At 42.2% G+C, this 24,850-nt stretch overlaps 2 protein-coding genes across 3 annotated transcripts; one reads left to right on the top strand and one right to left on the bottom strand.

Annotated features, from left to right (window-relative positions):
• Positions 1-863: 863 nt before the first annotated feature.
• On the bottom strand, positions 864-9,238 carry ak6 (adenylate kinase 6). Its single transcript, XM_014143408.3, has 5 exons — positions 8,969-9,238; positions 8,468-8,560; positions 3,185-3,243; positions 2,870-3,015; positions 864-2,350 (listed from the first exon to the last, which is right to left on the bottom strand). Exons 1-5 carry the CDS (start codon positions 9,003-9,005, stop codon positions 2,161-2,163), a joined length of 525 nt encoding a protein of 174 aa, XP_013998883.1. The 5' UTR covers positions 9,006-9,238; the 3' UTR covers positions 864-2,160.
• On the top strand, positions 8,477-23,789 carry rad17 (RAD17 checkpoint clamp loader component). Of its 2 annotated transcripts, none has more exons than XM_014143407.3 (17): positions 8,477-8,602; positions 9,764-9,858; positions 9,967-10,233; positions 10,328-10,408; positions 10,759-10,939; positions 11,298-11,440; positions 11,660-11,712; positions 11,822-11,947; positions 12,097-12,166; positions 12,442-12,553; positions 16,114-16,314; positions 16,645-16,739; positions 16,813-16,959; positions 20,036-20,164; positions 20,418-20,538; positions 22,529-22,586; positions 22,712-23,789. In XM_014143407.3, exons 2-17 carry the CDS (start codon positions 9,814-9,816, stop codon positions 23,025-23,027), a joined length of 2,145 nt encoding a protein of 714 aa, XP_013998882.3. In that variant the 5' UTR covers positions 8,477-8,602; positions 9,764-9,813; the 3' UTR covers positions 23,028-23,789. The 2 variants fall into 2 exon arrangements, with proteins under 2 accessions (XP_013998882.3, XP_013998881.3); XM_014143406.3 differs by lacking the exon at positions 8,477-8,602 and adding an exon at positions 9,250-9,402.
• Positions 23,790-24,850: the final 1,061 nt, after the last annotated feature.

Below are 24,850 nucleotides of genomic sequence, written 5' to 3'. Positions count from 1 at the left end.
GGTCGCTCATCGTTTCGTTCCGTTTGTTTCTTAAACGGCAAACGATCTGTTGCAAGACGCAATGCATACAACTCAAGATTTAACTGGGCTGAAAAAAAACGTAATGCAACGTTCAATTACACGGGAACGGCTCGTTTCTAAGCGATTAGTTAAAAAACGGGGAGGGGTTTGGTTGCGGTTTTGGGAAACGTGCCGTTCAGTACAAACCCGTACGCAACGCAGCACATGTTCAATCGAACTGAACGCACCCCTGGTGCGGTGGGTGTAACTGGCGCGCTCTTTAAAACGGGGATCGAAACCAGCGATATGATCTGAAACCCCCCTTGGCCCTTTTGACTACTAATTGCAACTTTTTTGCCGTTACTCTAATTTGCATTTTACAATTTTTTTTTGCAGACTAGGCTTGCTCCTCCAGCTGGCTATTTCAGTTACAGATGCAGCACATCAATAGAAAAGCTCAGTTTAGTTCATAGCAGGGGTGTGGGGGTCCAATCCAGCCTACTGGTGGTTTTGAGTAAAAACAACAATTTACTTAAATGACGAAACCAAATCTAAACAGAGGTCCCTCCCCTCTGACCTTCTCCTCCAATGGATTATGAGGAGTCAAGAAAAGGTGGCGCGGGGTATGCGATTGAGATTATCCCTGTGTAGATATTATAATGGACCTACATTCATCAGCTCGCTAATAATCACCGAAATGAAAGTCCGACAATCAGGGAACTTCAAAAAATTCTCCAAACTTTTTGATGGTGAGGAAATTTAACCAATCCGGACCTCGTCTGAGACCGAATGCAGCTTCCAGGGCAAAATGAGTTTGACACCCCTGGCCTTTAGCTACAGATCCAATAAATCACCAGTTCATCTTAAATGCATTTGTATTCTTTATTATGTTGTTCCACCATCATTCCTTCCTTGTACAGTATAAAGCTTTAGCCATACAAAAACGACCACTGTCTACTGTTAAAACCTGTGAGTATTTCATGGAAATACTAGCTGTATGACGACAAAATGAAATGTTTCATGCATCTTTTCAAAATAAAACGGAAATATGAAACCTAAAATGAAAGAAAAAAAACTTCTGGCAAAAACATAATTCCTGCAATATTAAGTGTTGTTGAAATCTGAATGACATGATTAGGTTTATGACTACCAATGTCTACAAGAAATTATGAATTTAAGAAGATAATACTATTGAAAAACAAAAAAAAAGTAAAACAAAAAAGACTCATTTAACCAAAAGGCATGTTTTTTTTAAATGTAGATTAACCATTGGAATGCAATAAATTGAAATCAGTTTTAAATCAATCTATGCCACAAGAAAATGCAGCATGCATCTAACTAATACACATTACATTTTGCCCATCCTTAAGACTCTAAAATGACAAAACATCTCCCTTAGGAGAGTAGAGATATAGTGACGCATGCATTTGGACTTGAATACTGCCCAAATCTTGTGATGACATGGCGTTTCATGACATCTAGCTTGTACATGAACAGCTCTTGCAACGCAAGTCAGTATCCAAACATGCTTTACTGTTCTAGTTTTCATCCTAAATGAAGGTGTGGTTAACCATACAGTCCAAGAAGGGAATAAACACAGCCAATGGGTGCATCCCAACTGACACCAGTTACCACATATAGTGCACTACCGTCGACCAGTGTCCTAGGCCCTGGTCAAAATTAGTGCACTATATAGCAAACAGGCTCATTTGAGACGTAGATATTTATTATCATTACACTGGGCCTCTGCTCAGTGAGGTAACCATGCTTGTCCACGTCTTAGACTGTAAACATGTCTACAATAAGAGTGAACTGTTTACCAATTTTATGTCATCAATGTTGTCAACTATGCTAGATGAATTTCGTTTTCAGACCTGGGGCATATTTTTGTTCCAGTCCAAGACTATCACACCTATTTCAACAACTCAATGATTGGTTGATCAATTCAGAATCAGGTGTGATACATGTTGTGCTCAAACCAAAACCAGGACCAGGATTTAAAGCCTCAGTACTATCCTAGTATGTGTGTGATTGCTATAAGTTAAAGGCATATAGATTTTTTATTTTTTTTCAACAAACAAGAGTCCATTGGTATGTTTTTTCTAGTATGAAGAAGATTCCAGCCATGCACTGTTTTGGTTTCTAGGGTTTGTGTCCGTGCTAGTTGTTGTCCTTCACCCACTGCTCTATCCACTGGACTACCTGCTCCAGGTTGCGCTCCAGGTCCTCAGGCTCGTTGCTGGGCAACTGGTGGACAATCTCCTCCTTGTAGGCCTCCATGGCCTCCTCATAGATGGTCTGGAAGATCTCACACTGGACATTGTCCTGCAATTTCTTCCCTGTGTAGCCCCTGTGGAGAGAGAGAAAGAGAGAAAGAGAGAGAGAAAAATACACATGTGTTAGAGCTTTCTGAATACTCCATAGGGTCTTACCAGGGAAGAGTTTTGATCTCTCTCTCGGGGGTACACAGAGAGAAATAAGAGATTGTACAAAACACTTCCCTATGTAGCCCCCCCCCATGAAGGAGAAGGAAAGGGAGGAGCATGTCAGCGAGTGGTAGGAGAGAGGGAGAGAGAGACCCTTTTTAGACTACTGAGCCGAGCCATACTGGGTTGTGATCCACTGGCCTGTTTACGCGCCAACCATAGATGCTGAAAGCACGATGAGCAAATAAAACCTCAGAGCCAGCGCAAAAAGATTTAGGTTAGCACGATAGTATGAAAATAAAAAAAAAAGTAAGGAGGCACACACAGGGTCAGTGTCTGTAGCCCATTTGGAAAACAGCACAGCAGTGATAATGTAGTCCGTGTTCACCACGTCTAGCAAATACACCGTTAAAGCTTTTTCAATTGGCCAGGAGAAACCCCACCTGCCCTCCAGCCGGCTGTAGAGGTTGGTGTTGTCCGTACGGAGCACGAAGACAATCTGGAACCAGCGTTCTGGGAAGAAGTCACAGCCGTGGTAGTCCACTATCACCCCTCCGTCCCCCATCTTATCCTCCAGCTCATCCACCACCTGGAACAAGGTAATAAAACAGTCAGCCTTAAAACAGCGAGGGGAAACAAACACACACAAGTTGTGTGGCGGGTAACTGCAGTACCTAAATTACACAGGCTTTGTCATGATGTGAATAGACTTATTTCATGTAAAACACTCAGACTGTTTTAGATGAAACAAGACTCACCCGGTCTTCATCTAACACTGGGCACTGGTACTCTTCATCAAATCCATCAAACAGCTGCCCTGAAGAGACCAAGACAAACAACGTCATCAGTACGGTCTTCAAAACTTCTAATTAGATAGATAGGCCTATTTATACTCCCGTCATGGGAAAACACAATGAGTTGTGATGGGGTAGTGTTATGACAGATACAGTGGCTCCAGAAAGTATTCATACCCTTGACTTATTCCACTTTTGTGTTACAGCCCGAATTCAAAATGGATTAAATCTGTTTTTTTTCCTCACCAAAAAGTAAAAATATGTTTTAGGAATTTTAGCAAATGTATTGAAGAGAAATATAGGAAATATCTCATTTACATAAGTACTCACACCCAAGTCAAACCTTTGGCAGTGATTTAAAGCTGTGAGTCTGAGTCGCTAAGAGCTGTTCACACCTGGATTGTGCAACATTTGCCCATTATTATTTTCGAAATTATTCAAGCTCTGTCAAATTAGTTGCTGATCATTGCTAGACAACCATTTTTAGGTCTTGCCATAGATTTTCAAGCAGATTTACATACAGTACCAGTCAAAAGTTGACACACCTACTCATTCAAGGGTTTTTCTTAATTTTTTACTATTTTCTACATTGTAGAATAACAGTGAAGACATCAAAACTATGAAATAACACATGGAATCCTGTAACCCAAAAAGTGTTAAATTAAAATATATTTTATATTTGAGATTCTTCAAAGTAGCAACCCTTTGCCTTGATGACAGCTTTGCACACTCATGGCATTCTCTCATCCAGCTTCATGAGGAATGCTTTTCCAACAGTCTTGAAGGAGTTCCCACATATGCTGTGCACTTGTTGTCTCCTTTTCCTTCACTCTGCGGGTCCAACTCATCCCAAACCACCTCAATTGGGATGAGGTCGGGTGATTGTGAAGGCCAAGTCATCTGATGCAGCACTCCATCACTCTCCTTCTTGGTGAAATAGCCCTTACACAGCCTGGAGGTGTGTTTTGGGTCATTGTACTGTTGAAAAACAAATGATAGTCCCACTAAGCACAAACCAGATGGGATGGCTTATCGCTGCAGAATGTTGTGGTAGCCATGCTGGTTAAGTGTGCCTTGAATTCTAAATAAATAGACTCTGCATCTCACAAAGACACAGCGGTTGGAACCAAAGACTCATTAGACCAAAGGACAGATTTCCACCAGTCTAATATCCATTGCTCGTGTTTATTGGCCCAAGCAAGTCACTTCTTCTTATTGGTTTTCTTTAGTAGTGGTTTCTTTGCAGTAATTCGACCATGAAAACCTGATTCATACAGTCTCCTCTGAAGAGTTGATGTTGAGATGTGTCTGTTACTTGAACTCTGAAGCATTTATTTGGGTTACCTCCAATGAACTTATCCTCTGCAGCAGAGGTAACTCTGGGTCTTCCATTCCTGTGGCGGTCCTCATGAGAGCCAGTTTCATCATAGGGCTTGATGGTTTTTGCGACTGCACTTGAAGAAACATTAAATGTTATTGAAATTTTTCAGATTGACTGACCTTCATGTCTTAAGGTAATGATGGACTGTCATTTTTCTTTGCTTATTTGAGCTGTTCTTGCCTAAATATGGACTTGGTCTTTTACCAAATAGGGCTATCTTCTGTATACCACCCCTACCTTGTCACAACACAACTGATTGGCTCAAACGCATTATGAAGGAAAGAAATTCCACAAATTAACAAGGCACACCTGTTAATTGAAATGAATTCCAGGTGAAGCTGGTTGACAGAATGCCAAGAGTGTGCAAAGCTGTCATCAAGGCAAAGGGTGGCTACTTTGAAGAATCTCAAACATAAAATATGTTTTGATTTGTTTAACCTCTCTAGGGTAGGTGGCACCAAATCGTCCCACCTACGTAACAGCCATTGTAATCCCGTGGCATGTTATTCAAAAACCTCAAAAATGCAAAAAGAAATAATCAGACACCCATTTTTCAAGCTAGCATATAATGTCACATAAACCCAAACCACAGCTAAATGCAGCACTAACCTTTGATGATCTTCATCAGATGACAACCCTAGGACATTATGTTATACAATACATGCATGTTTTGTTCAATCAAGTTCATATTTATATCAAAAACCAGCTTTTTACATTAGCATGTGACTAGCATTCCCACCGAACACTGCCGGTGAATTTACTAAATTACTCACGATAAACGTTCACAAAAACCATAACAATTATTTTAAGAATTATAGATACAGAACTCCTCTATGCACTCGATATGTCCGATTCTAAAATAGCTTTTCGGTGAAAGCACATTTTGCAATATTCTCAGTAGATAGCCCGGCATCACAGGGCTAGCTATTTAGACACCCAGCAAGTTTAGCACTCACCAAAGTCAGATTTACTATAAGAAAATGTTTATTACCTTTGGTGTTCTTCGTCAGAATGCACTCCCAGGACTTCTACTTCAATAACAAATGTTGGTTTGGTTCAAAATAATCCATAGTTATATCCAAACAGCGGCGTTTTGTTCGTGCGTTCAAGACACTATCCGAAAGGGTAAATAAGGGTGATGAGCATGGCGCAATTCGTGACCAAAAAAAATTCTAAATATTCCATTACCGTACTTCGAAGCATGTCAACCGCTGTTTAAAATCAATTTTTATAAAAAAGCGATAATATTCCGACCGGGAATCTGCGTTTAGGTAAACAGACGAAAGAAAATAAAGCAGTCGGTCGACTCGGGCACGCGCCTAAGCCCATAGTACTCTGATCGGCCACTTGCCAAAAGCGATAATGTGTTTCAGCCAGAGGCTGCCTCGATATCGTTCAGCTTTTTCCCGGGCTCTGAGAGCCTATGGGAGCCGTAGGAAGTGTCACGTTAGAGCAAAGATCCTCAGTCTTCAATAAAAAGAGCCAAGATGAAACAACTTGTCAGACAGGCCACTTCCTGCATGGAATCTTCTCAGGTTTTGGCCTGCCATTTGAGTTCTGTTATACTCACAGACACCATTCAAACAGTTTTAGAAACTTTAGGGTGTTTTCTATCCAAAGCCAATAATTATATGCATATTCTAGTTACTGGGCAGGAGTAGTAACCAGATTAAATCGGGTACGTTTTTTATGCGGCCGTGTCAATACTGCCCCCTAGCCCTAACAGGTTAACACTTTTTTGGTTACTACATGATTCCATATGTGTTATTTCATAGTTTTGATGTCTTCACTATTATTCTAAAATGTAGAAAATAGTACAAATAAAGAAAAACCCTGGAATGTGTAGGTATCCAAACGTTTGACTGGTAATGTAAGTCAAAACTATAACTCGGCCACTCAGGAACATTCACTGTCTTGGTAAGCAACTCCAGTGTAGATTTGGCCTTGTGTTTTAGGTTATTGTCCTGCTGAAAGGTGAATTAATCTCCCAGTGTCTGGTGGAAAGCAGACGTAACAGGTTTTCCTCTCGGATTTTGCCTGTGCTTAGCTCCATTCCGTTTCTTTTTTATCTTGAAAAACTCCCCAGTCTGATTATAAGCATACCCATAACATGACGCAGCCACCACTATGCTCATCTATAAGTCTTTGCTAGCTAAAGCCCCGCCTTATCTCAGCTCACTGGTCACCATAGCAACACCCACCCATAGCACACGCTCCAGCAGGTATATTGCACTGGTCATCCCCAAAGCCAACACTTCCTTTGGCCGCCGTTCCTTTCAGTTGTCTGCTGCCAATGACTGGAACAATTTTTTTTATATTTTTTTTAATCACTGAAGCCTTATATCTCCCTCTCTAACTTTAAGCATCAGCTGTCAGAGCAGCTTACTGATCACTGTACCTGTACACAGCCAATCGGTAAATAGCACACCCAACTACCTCATCCCCATATTATTATATTTGTCCTCTTTCTCTTTTACACCCAGTATCTCTACTTGCACATCATCATCTGCACATCTATCACTCCAGTGTTAATGCTAAATTGTAATTATTTTAACCTCTAGGGCCCATTTATTGCCTACCTTACTCTTCTACATTTGCACACACTGTATATAGATTTTTCTATTGTGTTATTGACTGTACATTTGTTTTACTCTGTGTTGTTGTTTTTGTTGCACGACTTTGCTTTATCTTGGCCAGGTCGCAGTTGTAAATGAGAACTTGTTCTCAACGGGTTAATAAATAAAGATGAAATAAATAAATGCTTGAAAAAAAATGGAGAGTGGTATTCAGTAATGTGTTGCATTTGCACAAACATAACACTGTACTCAGGACAAAAAGTTAATTGCTTGGCCACAAAGCTTTAGTGCCTTGTTGAAAACAGGATATTTTTATTCAGTACAGGCTTCCTTCTTTTCACACTGTCAATTAGGTTATTATTATGGAGTAACTACAATGTTGTTGATCCATTCTCAGTTTTTTTCTATCACAGCCATTAAACTCTAATTGTTTTAAAGTCACTACTGGCCTCATGTTGAAATCCCTGAGACATTTCCTTCCTCTCCGGCAACTGAGTTAGGAAGGACGCCTGTATCTTTAATAACTTCACCATGCTCAAAGGGATATTTCAATGTCTGCTTATTAAAAAATGTTTACCCATCTACCAATAGGTGCCCTTCTTTGCGAGGCATTGCAAAACCTCCCTGGTCTGTGTGGTTCGATCTGTGATTGAAATTCACTGCTCGACTGAGGGACCTTACAGATAATTGTATGTGTGGGGTACAGAGAGTTATTTAAACAATCATGTTAAACACTTATTGCGCACAGAGTGCATCCATGCAACTTATTACGTGACTTATTAAGCACATTTTCCCTCCTGAACTTATTTAGGCTTGCCATAACAAAGGGGTTGAATATTTATTGACTCAAGAAATTTAAACTTTTCACTTTTTATCAATTAGTAAAAATGTAAAATAACATAATTCCACTGACATTATGTGGTGTTGTGTGTAAGCCAATGACAATGTTTTTCTCTCAATTTCATCCATTTTAAATTCAGGCTGTAACAACAAAATGTGGAAACAGACGAGGAGTGTGAATACTTTCTGAAGAGACAGTAGCTAGAGTACCCTTATGCACTTGGTCATCTGGGGTCTATTCATTAGTCAGGATACGTTTGGAAAACGTTTTTTTCCCCCGCAACAGTAACCCTTTATGATCCAAACGCAAAGAACGGGGAGAGGCCTAACTGACCAATAGAAACTCGTTTTCGCTGCAAAACATTTTCCGTTTGGAGTTAACGGTTTCCATTGCAAAACGTTTTGCAGCGGGATCAGACTAATGAATAGACCCCTAGTGTGTCTTCTTACCTTCTTGTGCCAGGTCGCCTACATTGACATAGGTTAGTCCTGTCCTCTGGGCAAGCTCTTTTCCCAGGGTGGTCTTCCCTACGCCAGGGGTGCCTGTCAGGACGGCATAATCATTATAAACAACGTGCTAACTAGGTAGGTAGCTACCTCAATTTTAACCTATTTCGCCGTTGTACATCTGCAACTACGTTCCAAACATCATACAATTTATATTTCTAAATGTGGTATCTATGCAAACCATTTGAAAGTGAATGATGCTAAAGTTACGAAGGGGGTTGTTAGGTACATCACATACTAGTAGCTAGCTAACGTTACCAGACAGGAATTTCGACCACGCAGCATCTTTCGAGCTTATTTGTGGTGCATCATTGGCTAACCACAAGCACATAACCGCCCTGGACGGTCTATACACTTACAAATTAAATATCGTTATAGAGGCGGGTAGACGGTGATAGTTAAATAGATAGTTAACTCGTTGGATGGGGACTTGTTTAACATTACCTGTCAGTAGAATATTTGGTCGCTTCATGATTTTCATCGCTGTTTTTCCTCGCCTTGCGTGCTCTGCACGTGACCAAATACAGGTACCTTAGAACTCGTAAAGTTATCCTATTTTGTTGGTTACTTTTTTTTAAACAAAACCAGACAATTTGTAACAATCAGTAAACCACTCAATCAAAGTTACTTATGAGTAAAATACAACAAAGCTTCGTGAATCGTGTATTTGGAGAGAACACGCGCCCCCTGTGAGTGTTGTGACGTCAGTATTGCGCGCCGCGTTGCCGAAAGGACCTCGATTTTAAAGGGAAAACGTTCCCCGTTGTGGTGTTTTCAATCGACGTTTGTTATGTATTTGCGTTTCTGTTTACAAAGTTAAGTTATAATACATGTGACTTTCAAAGTTTTGGAATTACTTCAGAGGATGGCCAAGAAAGGTATGCTTACTTTGTTTCGTTTATCTAGCTAGGTTTGTGCGTGAGAAGTGAATTCTGCGTCGGTAGCTAACTAACTAGCAACTTTAGCTTAACGTTACTTTGTTAACTTGTTTGCCAACTGGAGTTAGCTAGACTATTCGAAACGTTGGATGTGTTAGCTACTATTGTAGCTCTGGGGACGTAATCGACCTTATTCTTACTTAGTTATGCCACGTAGATAACTATTACTCAGTAGCAAACTCAATCGCTAGCAAACGTTCGTAGAATTAGCGCTAGGTAGCTACGTTAGCTAGCTAAGCTAGTCTTTTCTGCATTCGTTATGATATAAGCTAATGTTTGTTTTCTATTCCATCTTCCTCAGTCTTGCATTGACCAGCTGGCTCCTTTTGTCAATGTGAAGTACCACATCTTATGATGTCAAAACTTTATCTGAGAGGAAAAGTAGCCTCAAATAAAGTGAGTTCATGGTGTGCGAGTGTGGATTCGGGTCTGTGAGCGAGTTCAAAGTAGATCGCTAGCACGTAAGGATGCACTGTCACTTCACTAACATCTCTCTCCCCCCAGCTGGATCGTTGGGTGGAGCCATCATTCGGTGAACACCTCGGCAATGCCAACCTCTCGCTCTCCTCAGGCATTGGAGGCGTAGCCCCCTCTGGAGGTACCTGGGTTGGCAAGGCCCGGCCGTCCAGCACCGACCCCAACAGCAGCAAACGCCTCCGTAAGAGGAGGGCAGACCCCAACGCCTCCAAGCTCCAGACCTCTACCTCCACAGAGCCTGCACAGGGGGACCAGGATGAGCCCTGGGTGGACACACACAAACCCCACTCTCAGGTAACCATCCTGGGGGAAAGACTAGACCACCAGACCCCACTGGAGTGAAGTTGTGAATTTCATCACACACTTATCTCTGTTTGGCCTTGTGTAGGCTGAACTGGCCGTCCACAAAAAGAAGATTGAAGAGGTGGAGGATTGGATGAGAGTACATGTGGACCCCAAGACTGCAAAGGTTTGGCTCTGATGTTTTTAAAGCTCAAAAGATGGCAATAGATCACTGTTTTGGCACTATGCATTCATCACAGTTTTAGAGACACTTTTATCACTTCAAATTATGAATATTTATGTTTTCAATTGAGAATAATACACCAAATCAAAGCTAAAACATGACCTACTGCTCATTTATACCAACAGAACCCCATGAAAAATCGGAATAAATATTAAATATATATATTGTGCACAAGCACATTTTATTGCACCACCCCACCCCAAACATTTTCCCATTTCTATGAAATCTAATCTAAACACAAGTTTTCTGAAAGCTCTCAGTACTCAAATTTTACTGTGCCCTCATGTCCACAGGGTGGCGCTGTCCTGCTGCTGACCGGTCCGTCGGGGTGTGGGAAGTCAGCTACAGTGCAGGTTCTGGCCCAGGAACTGGGCTACAGGGTACAGGAGTGGAGCAACCCCTCCAGCCTCTCAGAGTACCGACCCAGCGCAGACCGCTCAGACCCTGACACTTACAGACAGACCTTCGACCCAGGTGAGAAAAACCTGGTGTGTATTCAGTGCTGTAAAAGTTTCTGAACGTTGCAGATAGAAATGGATTGTGTGGGGCTGACATGATTCCTTATTCTACATAACAAACTATCCTATCTGTTTAGTACATTTTTGTAACATTGCACCCTCCTAAACAGGCCAGAGGTCTGTCTGGACCAAACCTGCTAGTACCTCTATTTTGTGTTTTCCCGTTTTAGTTTTTTGTTGGTCATTCGTTTTATTGTACTGTATGTTCAAGAAGTTGACGCAATAAAGGTCATTGGACAAATAACAGTTGGATTGCCAGCGTACATCCAACACATAATCACATGAACTTTACAGTTTTCTTCCTTCCTCCCCAGACTCGAGGTTCAATGGTTTCTATGGCAGCTCTCAAACAGGCCTGTTCCAGGAGTTCCTTCTCAGGGCCAACAAGTACAACCGCCTGCAGATGAGCGGAGAGGGAGGGGCCTCGGACTCAGACAGGAAGCTCATACTGGTGGAGGTACAGTACACTACCTACTTAGTACTTACAGACAGTATTGTTGCCAAAAAATATAAAAAATACAGTATCGTTGCCACAACAACACTGCACTTAAATGTTTACAGTAGTAATAAAAGCTTTACGTATTTTTGAAGTTTCTTTCTTGACATTGAGTTAATCATTTGTGTATCTGGTGTTAATTTCTCTCTTTCTTTTTCTCTCGCTCTCGCACGCTCTCAGGACTTTCCTAACCAGTTCTACAGGCAGCCTGGGTGCCTGCATGATATTCTGAGGTGAGCTCATCGTGTTTTGAGCGACTCACTGTGGCTGCAGAAGATATTAATACTGAGGTTTTGTTCTGTATTAATTTGTGTGTGTATGTACATATTCCTCCTCTGTCAGGCGGTTTGTGAAGACGTGCCGGCGTCCCCTGCTGTTCATCGTGTCTGACAGTCTGAGTGGAGACAGCAGCTCCAGACTGCTGTTTCCTAAACATGTACAGGAAGAGCTGGGGGTCTGCAACATCAGGTACTTTACAGTAAACTCTGTACACTAACCCAACACACTGCCCACTGTCCCCTAAACATGTACAGGAGGAAGTGAACATTAGCGACATCAGGTAGATTGTTGACAGGTTATCTTTCTCTAACCCAGTGGCCTCCTTCTTCTGTTTCCAGTTTTAACCCTGTGGCTCCCACCAGTATGATGAAGGTTCTGAGCCGGATTGTGTCTGTACAGGCAGTAAAGGTAAAACAACATGTCTTTGTATGCATGGGAGTGTATGTAGCCTAGTGGTTAGATTGTTGGGCCAGTAACCAAAAGGTTGCTGGATTGAATCCCCGAGCTGACAAGGTAAAAATCTGTCATTCTGCCCCTGAACAAGGCAGTTAACCCCACTGTTCCCCGGTAGGCTGTTATTGTAAATAAGAATTTGTTCTTAACTGACTTGCCTAATTAAATAAAGGTTAAATGTTTAAAAAAAAAAATATATATATATTAATAATAATAATGTGTGTTCACAGAGTGGAGGAAAGATGTGTGTTCCTGACAAAGCAGCTTTGGAGCTGCTGTGTTCAGGATCCTCTGGGGACATCCGCAGTGCCATCAACAGCCTGCAGTTCTCCTGTCTCACAGGTGAGGGCGCCACGCACCCATAAACGCCACACAACGGTTCAGTGGTCAGTCACCTGCTGCTCCTAATCCTGCTGACCACTGGTCTAAAATCAATAGCTTCCTAACCGTTTAGCATTGTAACACACGTAGAGCTTTTGGGTTTTTGGTTTCCTAGACACATGGCCTAGTCCTGGACTAAGAAGCATATTCAATGGAAATTATACATTTTAAAGAGCTTTTTTTAAAGTCTAGGACTAGGCTTAATCTGTGTCAGAGAAACCGGCCTCTTTAGCCAGGACAGGTAATAGACTACGACCGACCAGTAGTGTACTGATGATGAACTGCTGACTGAAAGGTAATAACAGACCAGTAGTCTACTGATGAACTGCTGACTGAAAGGTAATAACAGACCAGTAGTCTACTGATGATGAACTGCTGACTGAAAGGTAATAACAGACCAGTAGTCTACTGATGAACTGCTGACTGAAAGGTAATAACAGACCAGTAGTCTACTGATGAACTGCTGACTGAAAGGTAATAACAGACCAGTAGTCTACTGATGATGAACCGCTGACTGAAAGGTAATAACAGACCAGTAGTCTACTGATGATGAACTGCTGACTGAAAGGTAATAACAGACCAGTAGTCTACTGATGATGAACCGCTGACTGAAAGGTAATAACAGACCAGTAGTCTACTGATGATGAACTGCTGACTGAAAGGTAATAACAGACCAGTAGTCTACTGATGATGAACTGCTGACTGAAAGGTAATAACAGACCAGTAGTCTACTGATGATGAACTGCTGACTGAAAGGTAATAACAGACCAGTAGTCTACTGATGATGAACTGCTGACTGAAAGGTAATAACAGACCAGTAGTCTACTGATGATGAACTGCTGACTGAAAGGTAATAACAGACCAGTAGTCTACTGATGAACTGCTGACTGAAAGGTAATAACAGACCAGTAGTCTACTGATGATGAACTGCTGACTGAAAGGTAATAACAGACCAGTAGTCTACTGATGATGAACTGCTGACTGAAAGGTAATAACAGACCAGTAGTCTACTGATGATGAACTGCTGACTGAAAGGTAATAACAGACCAGTAGTCTACTGATGAACTGCTGACTGAAAGGTAATAACAGACCAGTAGTCTACTGATGATGAACTGCTGACTGAAAGGTAATAACAGACCAGTAGTCTACTGATGAACTGCTGACTGAAAGGTAATAACAGACCAGTAGTCTACTGATGATGAACCGCTGACTGAAAGGTAATAACAGACCAGTAGTCTACTGATGATGAACCGCTGACTGAAAGGTAATAACAGACCAGTAGTCTACTGATGATGAACTGCTGACTGAAAGGTAATAACAGACCAGTAGTCTACTGATGATGAACCGCTGACTGAAAGGTAATAACAGACCAGTAGTCTACTGATGATGAACTGCTGACTGAAAGGTAATAACAGACCAGTAGTCTACTGATGATGAACTGCTGACTGAAAGGTAATAACAGACCAGTAGTCTACTGATGATGAACCGCTGACTGAAAGGTAATAACAGACCAGTAGTCTACTGATGATGAACTGCTGACTGAAAGGTAATAACAGACCAGTAGTCTACTGATGATGAACTGCTGACTGAAAGGTAATAACAGACCAGTAGTCTACTGATGATGAACTGCTGACTGAAAGGTAATAACAGACCAGTAGTCTACTGATGATGAACTGCTGACTGAAAGGTAATAACAGACCAGTAGTCTACTGATGATGAACCGCTGACTGAAAGGTAATAACAGACCAGTAGTCTACTGATGATGAACTGCTGACTGAAAGGTAATAACAGACCAGTAGTCTACTGATGATGAACTGCTGACTGAAAGGTAATAACAGACCAGTAGTCTACTGATGATGAACTGCTGACTGAAAGGTAATAACAGACCAGTAGTCTACTGATGATGAACTGCTGACTGAAAGGTAATAACAGACCAGTAGTCTACTGATGATGAACTGCTGACTGAAAGGTAATAACAGACCAGTAGTCTACTGATGATGAACTGCTGACTGAAAGGTAATAACAGACCAGTAGTCTACTGATGATGAACTGCTGACTGAAAGGTAATAACAGACCAGTAGTCTACTGATGATGAACTGCTGACTGAAAGGTAATAACAGACCAGTAGTCTACTGATGATGAACTGCTGACTGAAAGGTAATAACAGACCAGTAGTCTACTGATGATGAACTGCTGACTGAAAGGTAATAACAGACCAGTAGTCTACTGATGATGAACTGCTGACTGAAAGGTAATAACAGACCAGTAGTCTACTGATGATGAACTGCTGACTGAAAGGTAATAACAGACCAGTAGTCTACTGATGATGAACCGCTGACTGAAAGGTAATAACAGACCAGTAGTCTACTGATGATGAACCGCTGACTGAAAGGTAATAACAGACCAGTAGTCTACTGATGATGAACTGCTGACTGAAAGGTAATAACAGACCAGTAGTCTACTGATGATGAACCGCTGACTGAAAGGTAATAACAGACCAGTAGTCTACTGATGATGAACTGCTGACTGAAAGGTAATAACAGACCAGTAGTCTACTGATGATGAACCGCTGACTGAAAGGTAATAACAGACCAGTAGTCTACTGATGATGAACTGCTGACTGAAAGGTAATAACAGACCAGTAGTCTACTGATGATGAACCGCTGACTGAAAGGTAATAACAGACCAGTAGTCTACTGATGAACTGCTGACTGAAAGGTAATAACAGACCAGTAGTCTACTGATGATGAACCGCTGACTGAAAGGTAATAACAGACCAGTAGTCTACTGATGATGAACTGCTGACTGAAAGGTAATAACAGACCAGTAGTCTACTGATGATGAACTGCTGACTGAAAGGTAATAACAGACCAGTAGTCTACTGATGAACTGCTGACTGAAAGGTAATAACAGACCAGTAGTCTACTGATGATGAACCGCTGACTGAAAGGTAATAACAGACCAGTAGTCTACTGATGATGAACTGCTGACTGAAAGGTAATAACAGACCAGTAGTCTACTGATGATGAACTGCTGACTGAAAGGTAATAACAGACCAGTAGTCTACTGATGATGAACTGCTGACTGAAAGGTAATAACAGACCAGTAGTCTACTGATGATGAACCGCTGACTGAAAGGTAATAACAGACCAGTAGTCTACTGATGAACTGCTGACTGAAAGGTAATAACAGACCAGTAGTCTACTGATGATGAACCGCTGACTGAAAGGTAATAACAGACCAGTAGTCTACTGATGATGAACCGCTGACTGAAAGGTAATAACAGACCAGTAGTCTACTGATGATGAACCGCTGACTGAAAGGTAATAACAGACCAGTAGTCTACTGATGATGAACCGCTGACTGAAAGGTAATAACAGACCAGTAGTCTACTGATGATGAACCGCTGACTGAAAGGTAATAACAGACCAGTAGTCTACTGATGAACTGCTGAAGTAATTCATATATTAAAGTCAGTGAACCACCTGTAAAAGTTGTTCTCCACGGTTCTAATGTTCCAGACCAGTCTATGAAGAAGGGGTTCTGGGCGGTGGAAAGGGGGAAGGCCACGGCGACCTCGTCGGGGAGAGCCGTTGTCAAGGCAACGCGTGGGAAGAGGAAGGCCAAAGACGCAGAGGGGCGGGACAAGGAGCAGGCGATAGGGGGGAAAGACGCCTCCCTCTTTCTCTTCAGAGCACTCGGCAAGATCCTCTACTGCAAGAGTGAGTGACGTCAGGGGGAAATAGGCTTTCACCATGTACTGCCCATCAGGGAAATGGCTTTTACCTGTCCAGTGTGAACGGAATAGAGAGATGGAGAGGAAGCCTTTTCATAGCATTTAGATTCAGCAGGGATACAACACTGCGGAACATTCAGATAGAGATGTATTATAGAGAACAAACGTGCGTCTCTGACATGTAGAATAAGGAATCAGAACAGCTCTGTTCGTCACAATTATACCAGTAATGTTCCACAATGTTACATTGCTGGGAGGAGGGGCTCTGTTGAAGTGGATGGATTTTGATTGGCTGGTGTGTTTTATGATTTGACAGGGGAGAGCCCTGAGGGTTCAGAAGGTTCCCAAGGACCCAGTCTGCCTGCACACCTCTCAGAGCACCACAGAGACAGGCTACTGGTGGACCCAGAGGTACAACACAGACCAACACATAGACAGACCTAATGTGTCATCATATAACCCCCACCTCCCTCTCCCCTATCAGGCTGTAGTAGAACGCTCCCACATGTCAGGAGAGTTCTTCAGCCTGTACCTACAGCAGAATTACCTGGAGTTCTTCTCTGATGTGGAGGATGTGGCCCGGGCCTCAGAGTACCTGTCTGATGCTGACTTCCTCACTGCCGAATGGAGCGTGAGTAGCACTAGGACTGGGCATTATGGCCTAAAAATCAAACATGGCCGATTTCACTATATATATACACTGCTCAAAAAAATAAAGGGAACACTTAAACAACACAATGTAACTCCAAGTCAATCCCACTTCTGTGAAATCAAACTGTCCACTTAGGAAGCAACACTGATTGACAATAAATTTCACATGCTGTTGTGCAAATGGAATAGACAACAGGTGGAAATTATAGGCAATTAGCAAGACACCCCCAATAAAGGAGTGATTCTGCAGGTGGGGACCACAGACCACTTCTCAGTTCCTATGCTTCCTGGCTGATGTTTTGGTCACTTTTGAATGCTGGCGGTGCTTTCACTCTAGTGGTAGCATGAGACGGAGTCTACACCCCACACAAGTGGCTCAGGTAGTGCAGGTCATCGAGGATGGCACATCAATATGAGCTGTGGCAAGAAGGTTTGCTGTGTCTGTCAGCGTAGTGTCCAGAGCATGGAGGCGCTACCAGGAGACAGGCCAGTACATCAGGGGACGTGGAGGAGGCCGTAGGAGGGCAACAACCCAGCAGCAGGACCGCTACCTCCGCCTTTGTGCAAGGAGGAGCAGGAGGAGCACTGCCAGAGCCCTGCAAAATGACCTCCAGCAGGCCACAAATGTGCATGCGTCTGCTCAAACGGTCAGAAACAGGCTCCATGAGGGTGGTATGAGGGCCCGACGTCCACAGGTGGGGGTTGTGCTTACAGCCCAACACCGTGCAGGACGTTTGGCATTTGCCAGAGAACACCAAGATTGGCAAATTCGCCACTGGCGCCCTGTGCTCTTCACAGATGAAAGCAGGTTCACACTGAGCACGTGACAGATATGACAGAGTCTGGAGACGCTGTGGAGAACGTTCTGCTGCCTGCAACATCCTCCAGCATGACCGGTTTGGCGGTGGGTCAGTCATGGTGTGGGGTGGCATTTCTTTGGGGGGCCGCATAGCCCTCCATGTGCTCGCCAGAGGTAGCCTGACAGCCATTAGGTACTGAGATGAGATCCTCAGACCCCTTGTGAGACCATATGCTGGTGCGGTTGACCCTGGGTTCCTCCTAATGCAAGACAATGCTAGACCTCATGTGGCTGGAGTGTGTCAGCAGTTCCTGCAAGAGGAAGGCATTGATGCTATGGACTGGCCCGCCCGTTCCCCAGACCTGAATCCAATTGAGCACATCTGGGACATCATGTCTCGCTCCATCCACCAACGCCACGTTGCACCATAGACTGTCCAGGAGTTGGCGGATGCTTTAGTCCAGGTCTGGGAGGAGATCCCTCAGGAGACCATCCACCACCTCATCAGGAGCATTCCCAGGCATTGTAGGGAGGTCATACAGGCACGTGGAGGCCACACACACTACTGAGCCTCATTTTGACTTGTTTTATTAAGGACATTACATCAAAGTTGGATCAGCCTGTAGTGTGGTTTTCCACTTTAATTTTGAGTGTGACTCCAAATCCAGACCTCCATGGGTTGATAAATTGGATTTCCATTGATTATTTTTGTGTGATTTTGTTGTCAGCACATTCAACTATGTAAAGAAAAAAGTATTTAATAAGATTATTTATTTCATTCAGATCTAGGATGCGTTGTTTAAGTGTTCCCTTTATTTTTTTGAGCAGTATAATATATATATATATATATACAAAAAAATTGAGATATAGAGAGATATATATATATATATATCTTTATATCTCAATTTTTTTGTTTCATAACATTTTCTCTACATTTGCCTTTGTTGTACAATTTAAAGGTCAAATAAACTACATTTCGAACAGTCAGTAATAATCTAAGTAATTCAGGGTTTGTGAAGTTATACCTAGGCTAAATATAAGCCTTCCACAATCATAACACCCACTAATAATGTAATTATTTGATCAAAATAGTTTTAACCAGCGTTCTTTGCAATAATCACTGATCTGGCTTTCTAGTCTCTGAAAATGGGCTTTTTGTAAAAACAATGTTTTACCAGAACCATGCATAATGCACATTCACTAATAATGAATGACTGCATGTAGCAGGCAATATAGACAATTAACACAGGTCTCATCAACATTCAGCTAATCTTTATATTTCTAGTTTAGGCCATTTCAGATCTATTTGCTAGCTAACAAGACAGAACAGTTGAATTGTGAACACACCATTCTGTCAGTCTCTGTTTGACCAGCATGCTAGCTAACAAGACAGAACAGTTGAATTGTGAACACACCATTCTGTCAGTCTCTGTTTGATCAGCCTGCTAGCTAACAAGACGGAACAGTTGAATTGTGAACACACCATCCTGTCAGTCTCTGTTTGATCAGCCTGCTAGCTAACAAGACAGAACAGTTGAATTGTGAACACACCATTCTGTCAGTCTCTGTTTGATCAGCCTGCTAGCTAACAAGACAGAACAGTTGAATTGTGAACACACCATTCTGTCAGTCTCTGTTTGATCAGCATGCTAGCTAACAAGACGGAACAGTTGAATTGTGAACACACCATTCTCTCAGTCTCTGTTTGATCAGCATGCTAGCTAACAAGACGGAACAGTTGAATTGTGAACACACCATTCTGTCAGTCTCTGTTTGACCAGCCTGCTAGCTAACAAGACGGAACAGTTGAATTGTGAACACACCATTCTGTCAGTCTCTGTTTGATCAGCATGCCAGCCTGTCCACTTTGTTCAGATGTTGAAATCAAGTTGCCTGCCTTATTTCTCAGAATGACAACTGCTTTCCCAGTTCCTTTATAGAGTTGTGTTTTATCCTTATTGCACAAGTGCAGCGTGAGTAGAACTGTTCACAAACCAATACAATTCCTGGTTTTAAAGAATAGAAAAAACACCATTGTCCAAATGTACATGACAACATCGAGCACTTGGATGTCAAAATGCCAGGACCATGAGGCTATGAAATATTTATATCTAACATTGAGTACTGGCACAATGTCCCATAGTCAAGTTTTTCATATGATGCCCCACTGGTATCATATCACAAGCAATGCATATGCTTATTGAGTTACTGTTGCAAAACGTTTCCCGGCTAGCAGGCAGTGTCATTGTGTGTGTAGTCTCGTAGCACCATGGGGGAGTACGGCTCTTCTGTCGCCACCAGAGGTCTTCTACACTCCAACTCTGGTCACGTGGCTGGCGGCTTCAGACCCCTACACAAACCCAACTGGCTATTGGTCAACAAGAAGGTAACTTTAACACGCATAAGCGCACACAAACACTTATGTACACACACACACACACACGTGCACGTGCATGCTTACACAGTCACTCACACAAACTTGCTACTGGTCAAGATATGGTGAAAGATCAGAAGGTTATGATGGAAACACTCACACATACATTGGGGTTGTTACCAGTAACATGAGGGGACTTTCTGGTGTGTGTGTGTGTGTGTGTGTGTGTGTGTGTGTGTGTGTGTGTGTGTGTGTGTGATTTCAGTACCGCGAGAACTGCCAGGCTGCCCAGTCTCTCTTCATCAGTTTCTGCCTGACGCCTGTTAGTCTCCAGACAGAGCTACTTCCTTACCTCGCCCAGCTCAGCAACCCCTTGAGGAATCCAGGTTAGACACACACGTGACGTGACCTGCATTGCCCTACAACCTTAGAATGAAAGATTATACACACACACACACAGAGTATAGAAATAGATTACCAGAACAGAAACATCCTCATCTTTGTTGAACCTTTTATTTGATAGTTTCCAAATGAGCCCTGTATACATACATTTCTAAAATATTCACAGCTATCTGTCTATCTTCACATCAATACACACATCTATATTCACATCTGTACACATTAATACTCGCATCTATTCACATCTGTACACACATCAATACACACATCAGTACACACATCAGTACACATAGCGCAAAACACAATGATAGAAAACAAACACATTGTTCAGTAAAAAGGTCCTCAGTCAGCCATCTGAATTTCCCTACGGCGGGTAGGCAACTAGATTCAGCCACGGCCTGTTCTTTTTTTTGTCGGCGCGGGTGGTCAGGGGCTGCAAGATAATTCAAATAATTTGTACAACATAAATTGACCAACTAAACCCCAAAAGAGATTGTATTTGAAAATAACAATTTCATACCTTGATTACATTGAGACACGATAACATATTTATTTATATGATTTGTGGGAAAACTTGGGAACGGATTTCCTAAATTAAACTCATTCCCGGTGACACACTTTTAGGGGCATAAAATAACACTTGCGGGCCGTTTTGGACCTGTGGGCCACCTGTTTCCAACCCATGTCCTAGATGCACACAATTTCTAACATTTTAGAGAGCCTTGGAGATTATTACAAAAGTAAGGTACAAAAAAGGAAAATTGAAAGCAGCTTTACCTAACCGAGTGGAGATGGACAGGATCTCCGGAGTTGGCTGTCTCTGAGACCGGGTCTGGTGTCTCAGGACGTCTGGAAGTTCTAAACAGGATGTCCTTTTTATTCTTGAGCTCTGTCTGCTACGGGATTAAATTAGACAAACTTTTATGCCTGTAAGCAGCTCTTCTAAAAATGTATATTTCATTCCGCTGTTCACGTGCGCACAGCCGCCTGCCAGGCAGTGTTGCAGCGGGAGGTCCGATTAGGATAAAGGATTCGTAGTTCTTTGTGCAATTACATTTTTCCAGCTATGAAACAAATCAGCCTCTGCAGCATTTATTTTACTATAAATGTGATCATACTTGACTATTTTTTTTTTAAATCACAAATGCTCGTGAAATGCTCACACTGTGGAGCCCTGACCACCCACCAACCAACGTGGCTGGTGAAATAGACATCTTACGGACCAATGCCAAAATCAACCCACATTTGCCAGGTGACTGGTGTTAATTTTAGGCATGGTCAACTCTCTTTGCTTCATAATTTCACCCGATCACTTCTCCTCGCATGTTTTAAGGTCTGATCATTTATATCGATGCTGCCTCATGTTAGCCTGGTACTATGATAAATCAAATGGTGACGTTTGATACCGTAGCGGGGCGATATTAGGGACAAAATATGAACTGCCCATGAGCATTCTGATTTAGTGACGGCAAACAGCCGCTGCAAGTCGAGGACACAGACATGCACCCCTCCACGCTGCTCATAATCTGCAGGTTTTTTTGGTCTATAAACTTGCAGATGGGTATTTTAACAACAATCTATTTAGGCATATAACCCACTATCAACTGTCAATTTACAGGTATGGCCAGGTTGCCACACCCCTACTGTCGATGTCAGTGACATGTACACTATGTCTTAATGAATATCATTGTTCTTCATTCAGTTTCCGTTTGAGGGCTTTAATCAAGGTTGCTATTAAGGAAACGAGCCACCAGGCAGGTTTGATTAGCTTGCATGCTACTAAGATAACCCACCTGTAGCATGTTATGCAAGTCTAATTGGAGTATTGTGTTAGAACAGTAAAGGGGTCTCCACCTACTGGGTGTGCAGGTTTTTGTTACAGCCCAGTACTAACACGTCTGACTCCCTCTCCCCTTCCATGTCTCCCTGTCCCTCTCTTTCTGTCCCCCTCCCTTTCCTTCTGTCTCTCCCATACAGCTCAGATAGCCTTCATTCAGGACGTGGGTTGTCTTTCCCGCAGAAAGTTGCCTGGCAGGTACATCACCAATAAGCAATCTTTTACTATATTTGCACCATAGTGGGAAGTTGTCTTCTGTATTTTCTATGCCACTGACCTCCTTTTTAAAAAATGTGTATTCCTCTCTCTCTGCATCTGTCCAGGTTGAAACTGGAGGCTCTGACAGACAAAGACCCAGGGCTGCTGGAGTTGGACAGTGAGGAAGAGGAGGGGGGGGGGCTCGTGTCTTCATCTGTCGACCCAACCTCGGGCACCCTCTCTGGGGAGACAGGAGACCAGGGGGATCCCTCCCTGGAGCCTCTCCTACCAGGCAGCCAGGGCCCAGGGGCTGGGGGACCAGATGGAGACCTCCCTGCCTCACAGCCTCAGCCCACTACCACCTCAGCCCTTCTGGAGGAGGAGGACGTGGTCATAGAGGAATACGACAGTGATTTGGGATCGACAGAGCTGACACTCTAATCACAGTACAGAGACTTCTGATACATTCACCTCCCGCCTTTTGTCATTGACAGAGCTGACTTTCCAATAACAGGACTTCTAACATTGTCCGGCCCTCCTGCCTTACTTAAAAACTGTGATCACGTACAGGACAGAACAGAAGAAGTTTGCGTTCATTGGTTTTAAATGTCTGACTGTCACTGTATCTGTTATTGTTTCTTATGGTAATGACTGTAGTTTTCATATCAATGAATTTCTGGTATTATTCATTACTGTTTTGCCTCAGTGAGTTCGGGGGAGGGGGCAAATTCCATCCCAATTCCTGTCTGATTCTATATCTGAACAAGTGACTTATATTGAAATGGAATTGGACCTGACACATTGATTTATTTGAAACATTTATTAACAAAACACACATGACAGATGTCGTAGCTAGCTTTATTGCAGACTTTGAGTTTTTGTTAGGATTTATTTATTTGTGTGTTTTAGAGCACTTATCTTTGAATATATTTAGTTTGGCTTTAGAACTGTTGATTACTTGGAGATGTGTACAGTGGTAGGTAGGCTTAATATACATGCCTGGCTTTTCAATTAGATTTTTCTTCATCCTTGTCTTTTTGTAAATGACCATGCCAAGAGTGCTTGGCAGTGAAAGGTTAACATTCACCTCTCTCTAGCTTCCACTGAATCTTGAAGCAAAGATTACTAAATATGGTGGCCTCCATTTTAACTCAACGGAAGAGTAAAACAGAAAGTGAAATAAAGTATTTTGTTAAAATGTAATGTTTTCTCTTGAGTGCAGAAATAACGTCATCCAAGTCTCTTCCATTTATGGGCATCATATCAGAGAACCCCAATATGGCATAATAATTTTCTTTAAGATACCTATAGAACTACAGCAAGCAAAGCAGTGAATAACAGTAATAATTTTAAACGACTATCAAATGTTTTATGTTGAGATATATCTTATTTTACTTTATTTAACCTTTATTTAACTAAGCAAGTCAGTTAAGAACAAATTCTTATTTACAATGACGTCCTACCGGGGAACAGTGGGTTAACTACCTTGTTCAGGGGCAGAACGACAGAATGCATACCAATCGTTTGATCTCAATCAGATTCATGGAAATATGCTTTTAGATATTTTCTGAATGACTGTTTTGTGAGAAAATGGATGGTGTTAACAAACTACAGTGTAAACAGCCTTCCTGTATTTTGTTTAAATTAAAGCAGGTTCTGCCTAATGGCGCAGTTTTGGCCGCATGATACATTTTTCTGACTATTCAGTTACCCATCCTAAAATGCAAGGGGCGCAACTTTCACTGGTGATTGGGGGGGGGGTCACGATTTGCTGGTAGAGACAAATGAGTAATCAATACTTATTGAAAATGAAAAGGCGCAACGTTCGCTCACCGTGGTAGCCTAACCTATGTGCGCGTTGAGTCTTTTTCTTTTCAATTAGGATTACATGTTTTATTGTACTTCGACTCACGTTGGTTGAGCGTCCTCCACTTCTTTCCATGATCAATATTTATTTACAGACACTGAAGTAAACTACAGTCTAATCAAATGTAAGTTTATTTGATATTCAAGTGAACTGCTACGTGATTCTCCGCCCATGTAGAAAGCCTAGTCTATTTCAATAAGACCACACATACTAGGCACACTTGAACTCTCACGCCCAACTAGGAGAGGTAGGGCTACTGAAGTTGTGTGTGAATAATGTGAAAAATATGTGTTTTAATACAGTAGGTAGGATAACGCACACAAAGCAGAAAGAGGAACATTTCCAAATAATCTGTGGCACAACAAAAAATATTTTCATCCCAAAGTCGTCTCTCTGA

The sequence above is a fragment of the Salmo salar genome, chromosome 15 (assembly GCF_965601325.2).
Source record: "Salmo salar chromosome 15, fSalSal1, whole genome shotgun sequence".
NCBI classification, from domain to species: Eukaryota; Metazoa; Chordata; class Actinopteri; order Salmoniformes; family Salmonidae; genus Salmo; species Salmo salar.
Note: the sequence above shows the minus strand (reverse complement) of the source record. Positions and strands in the feature narration are given on the sequence as shown.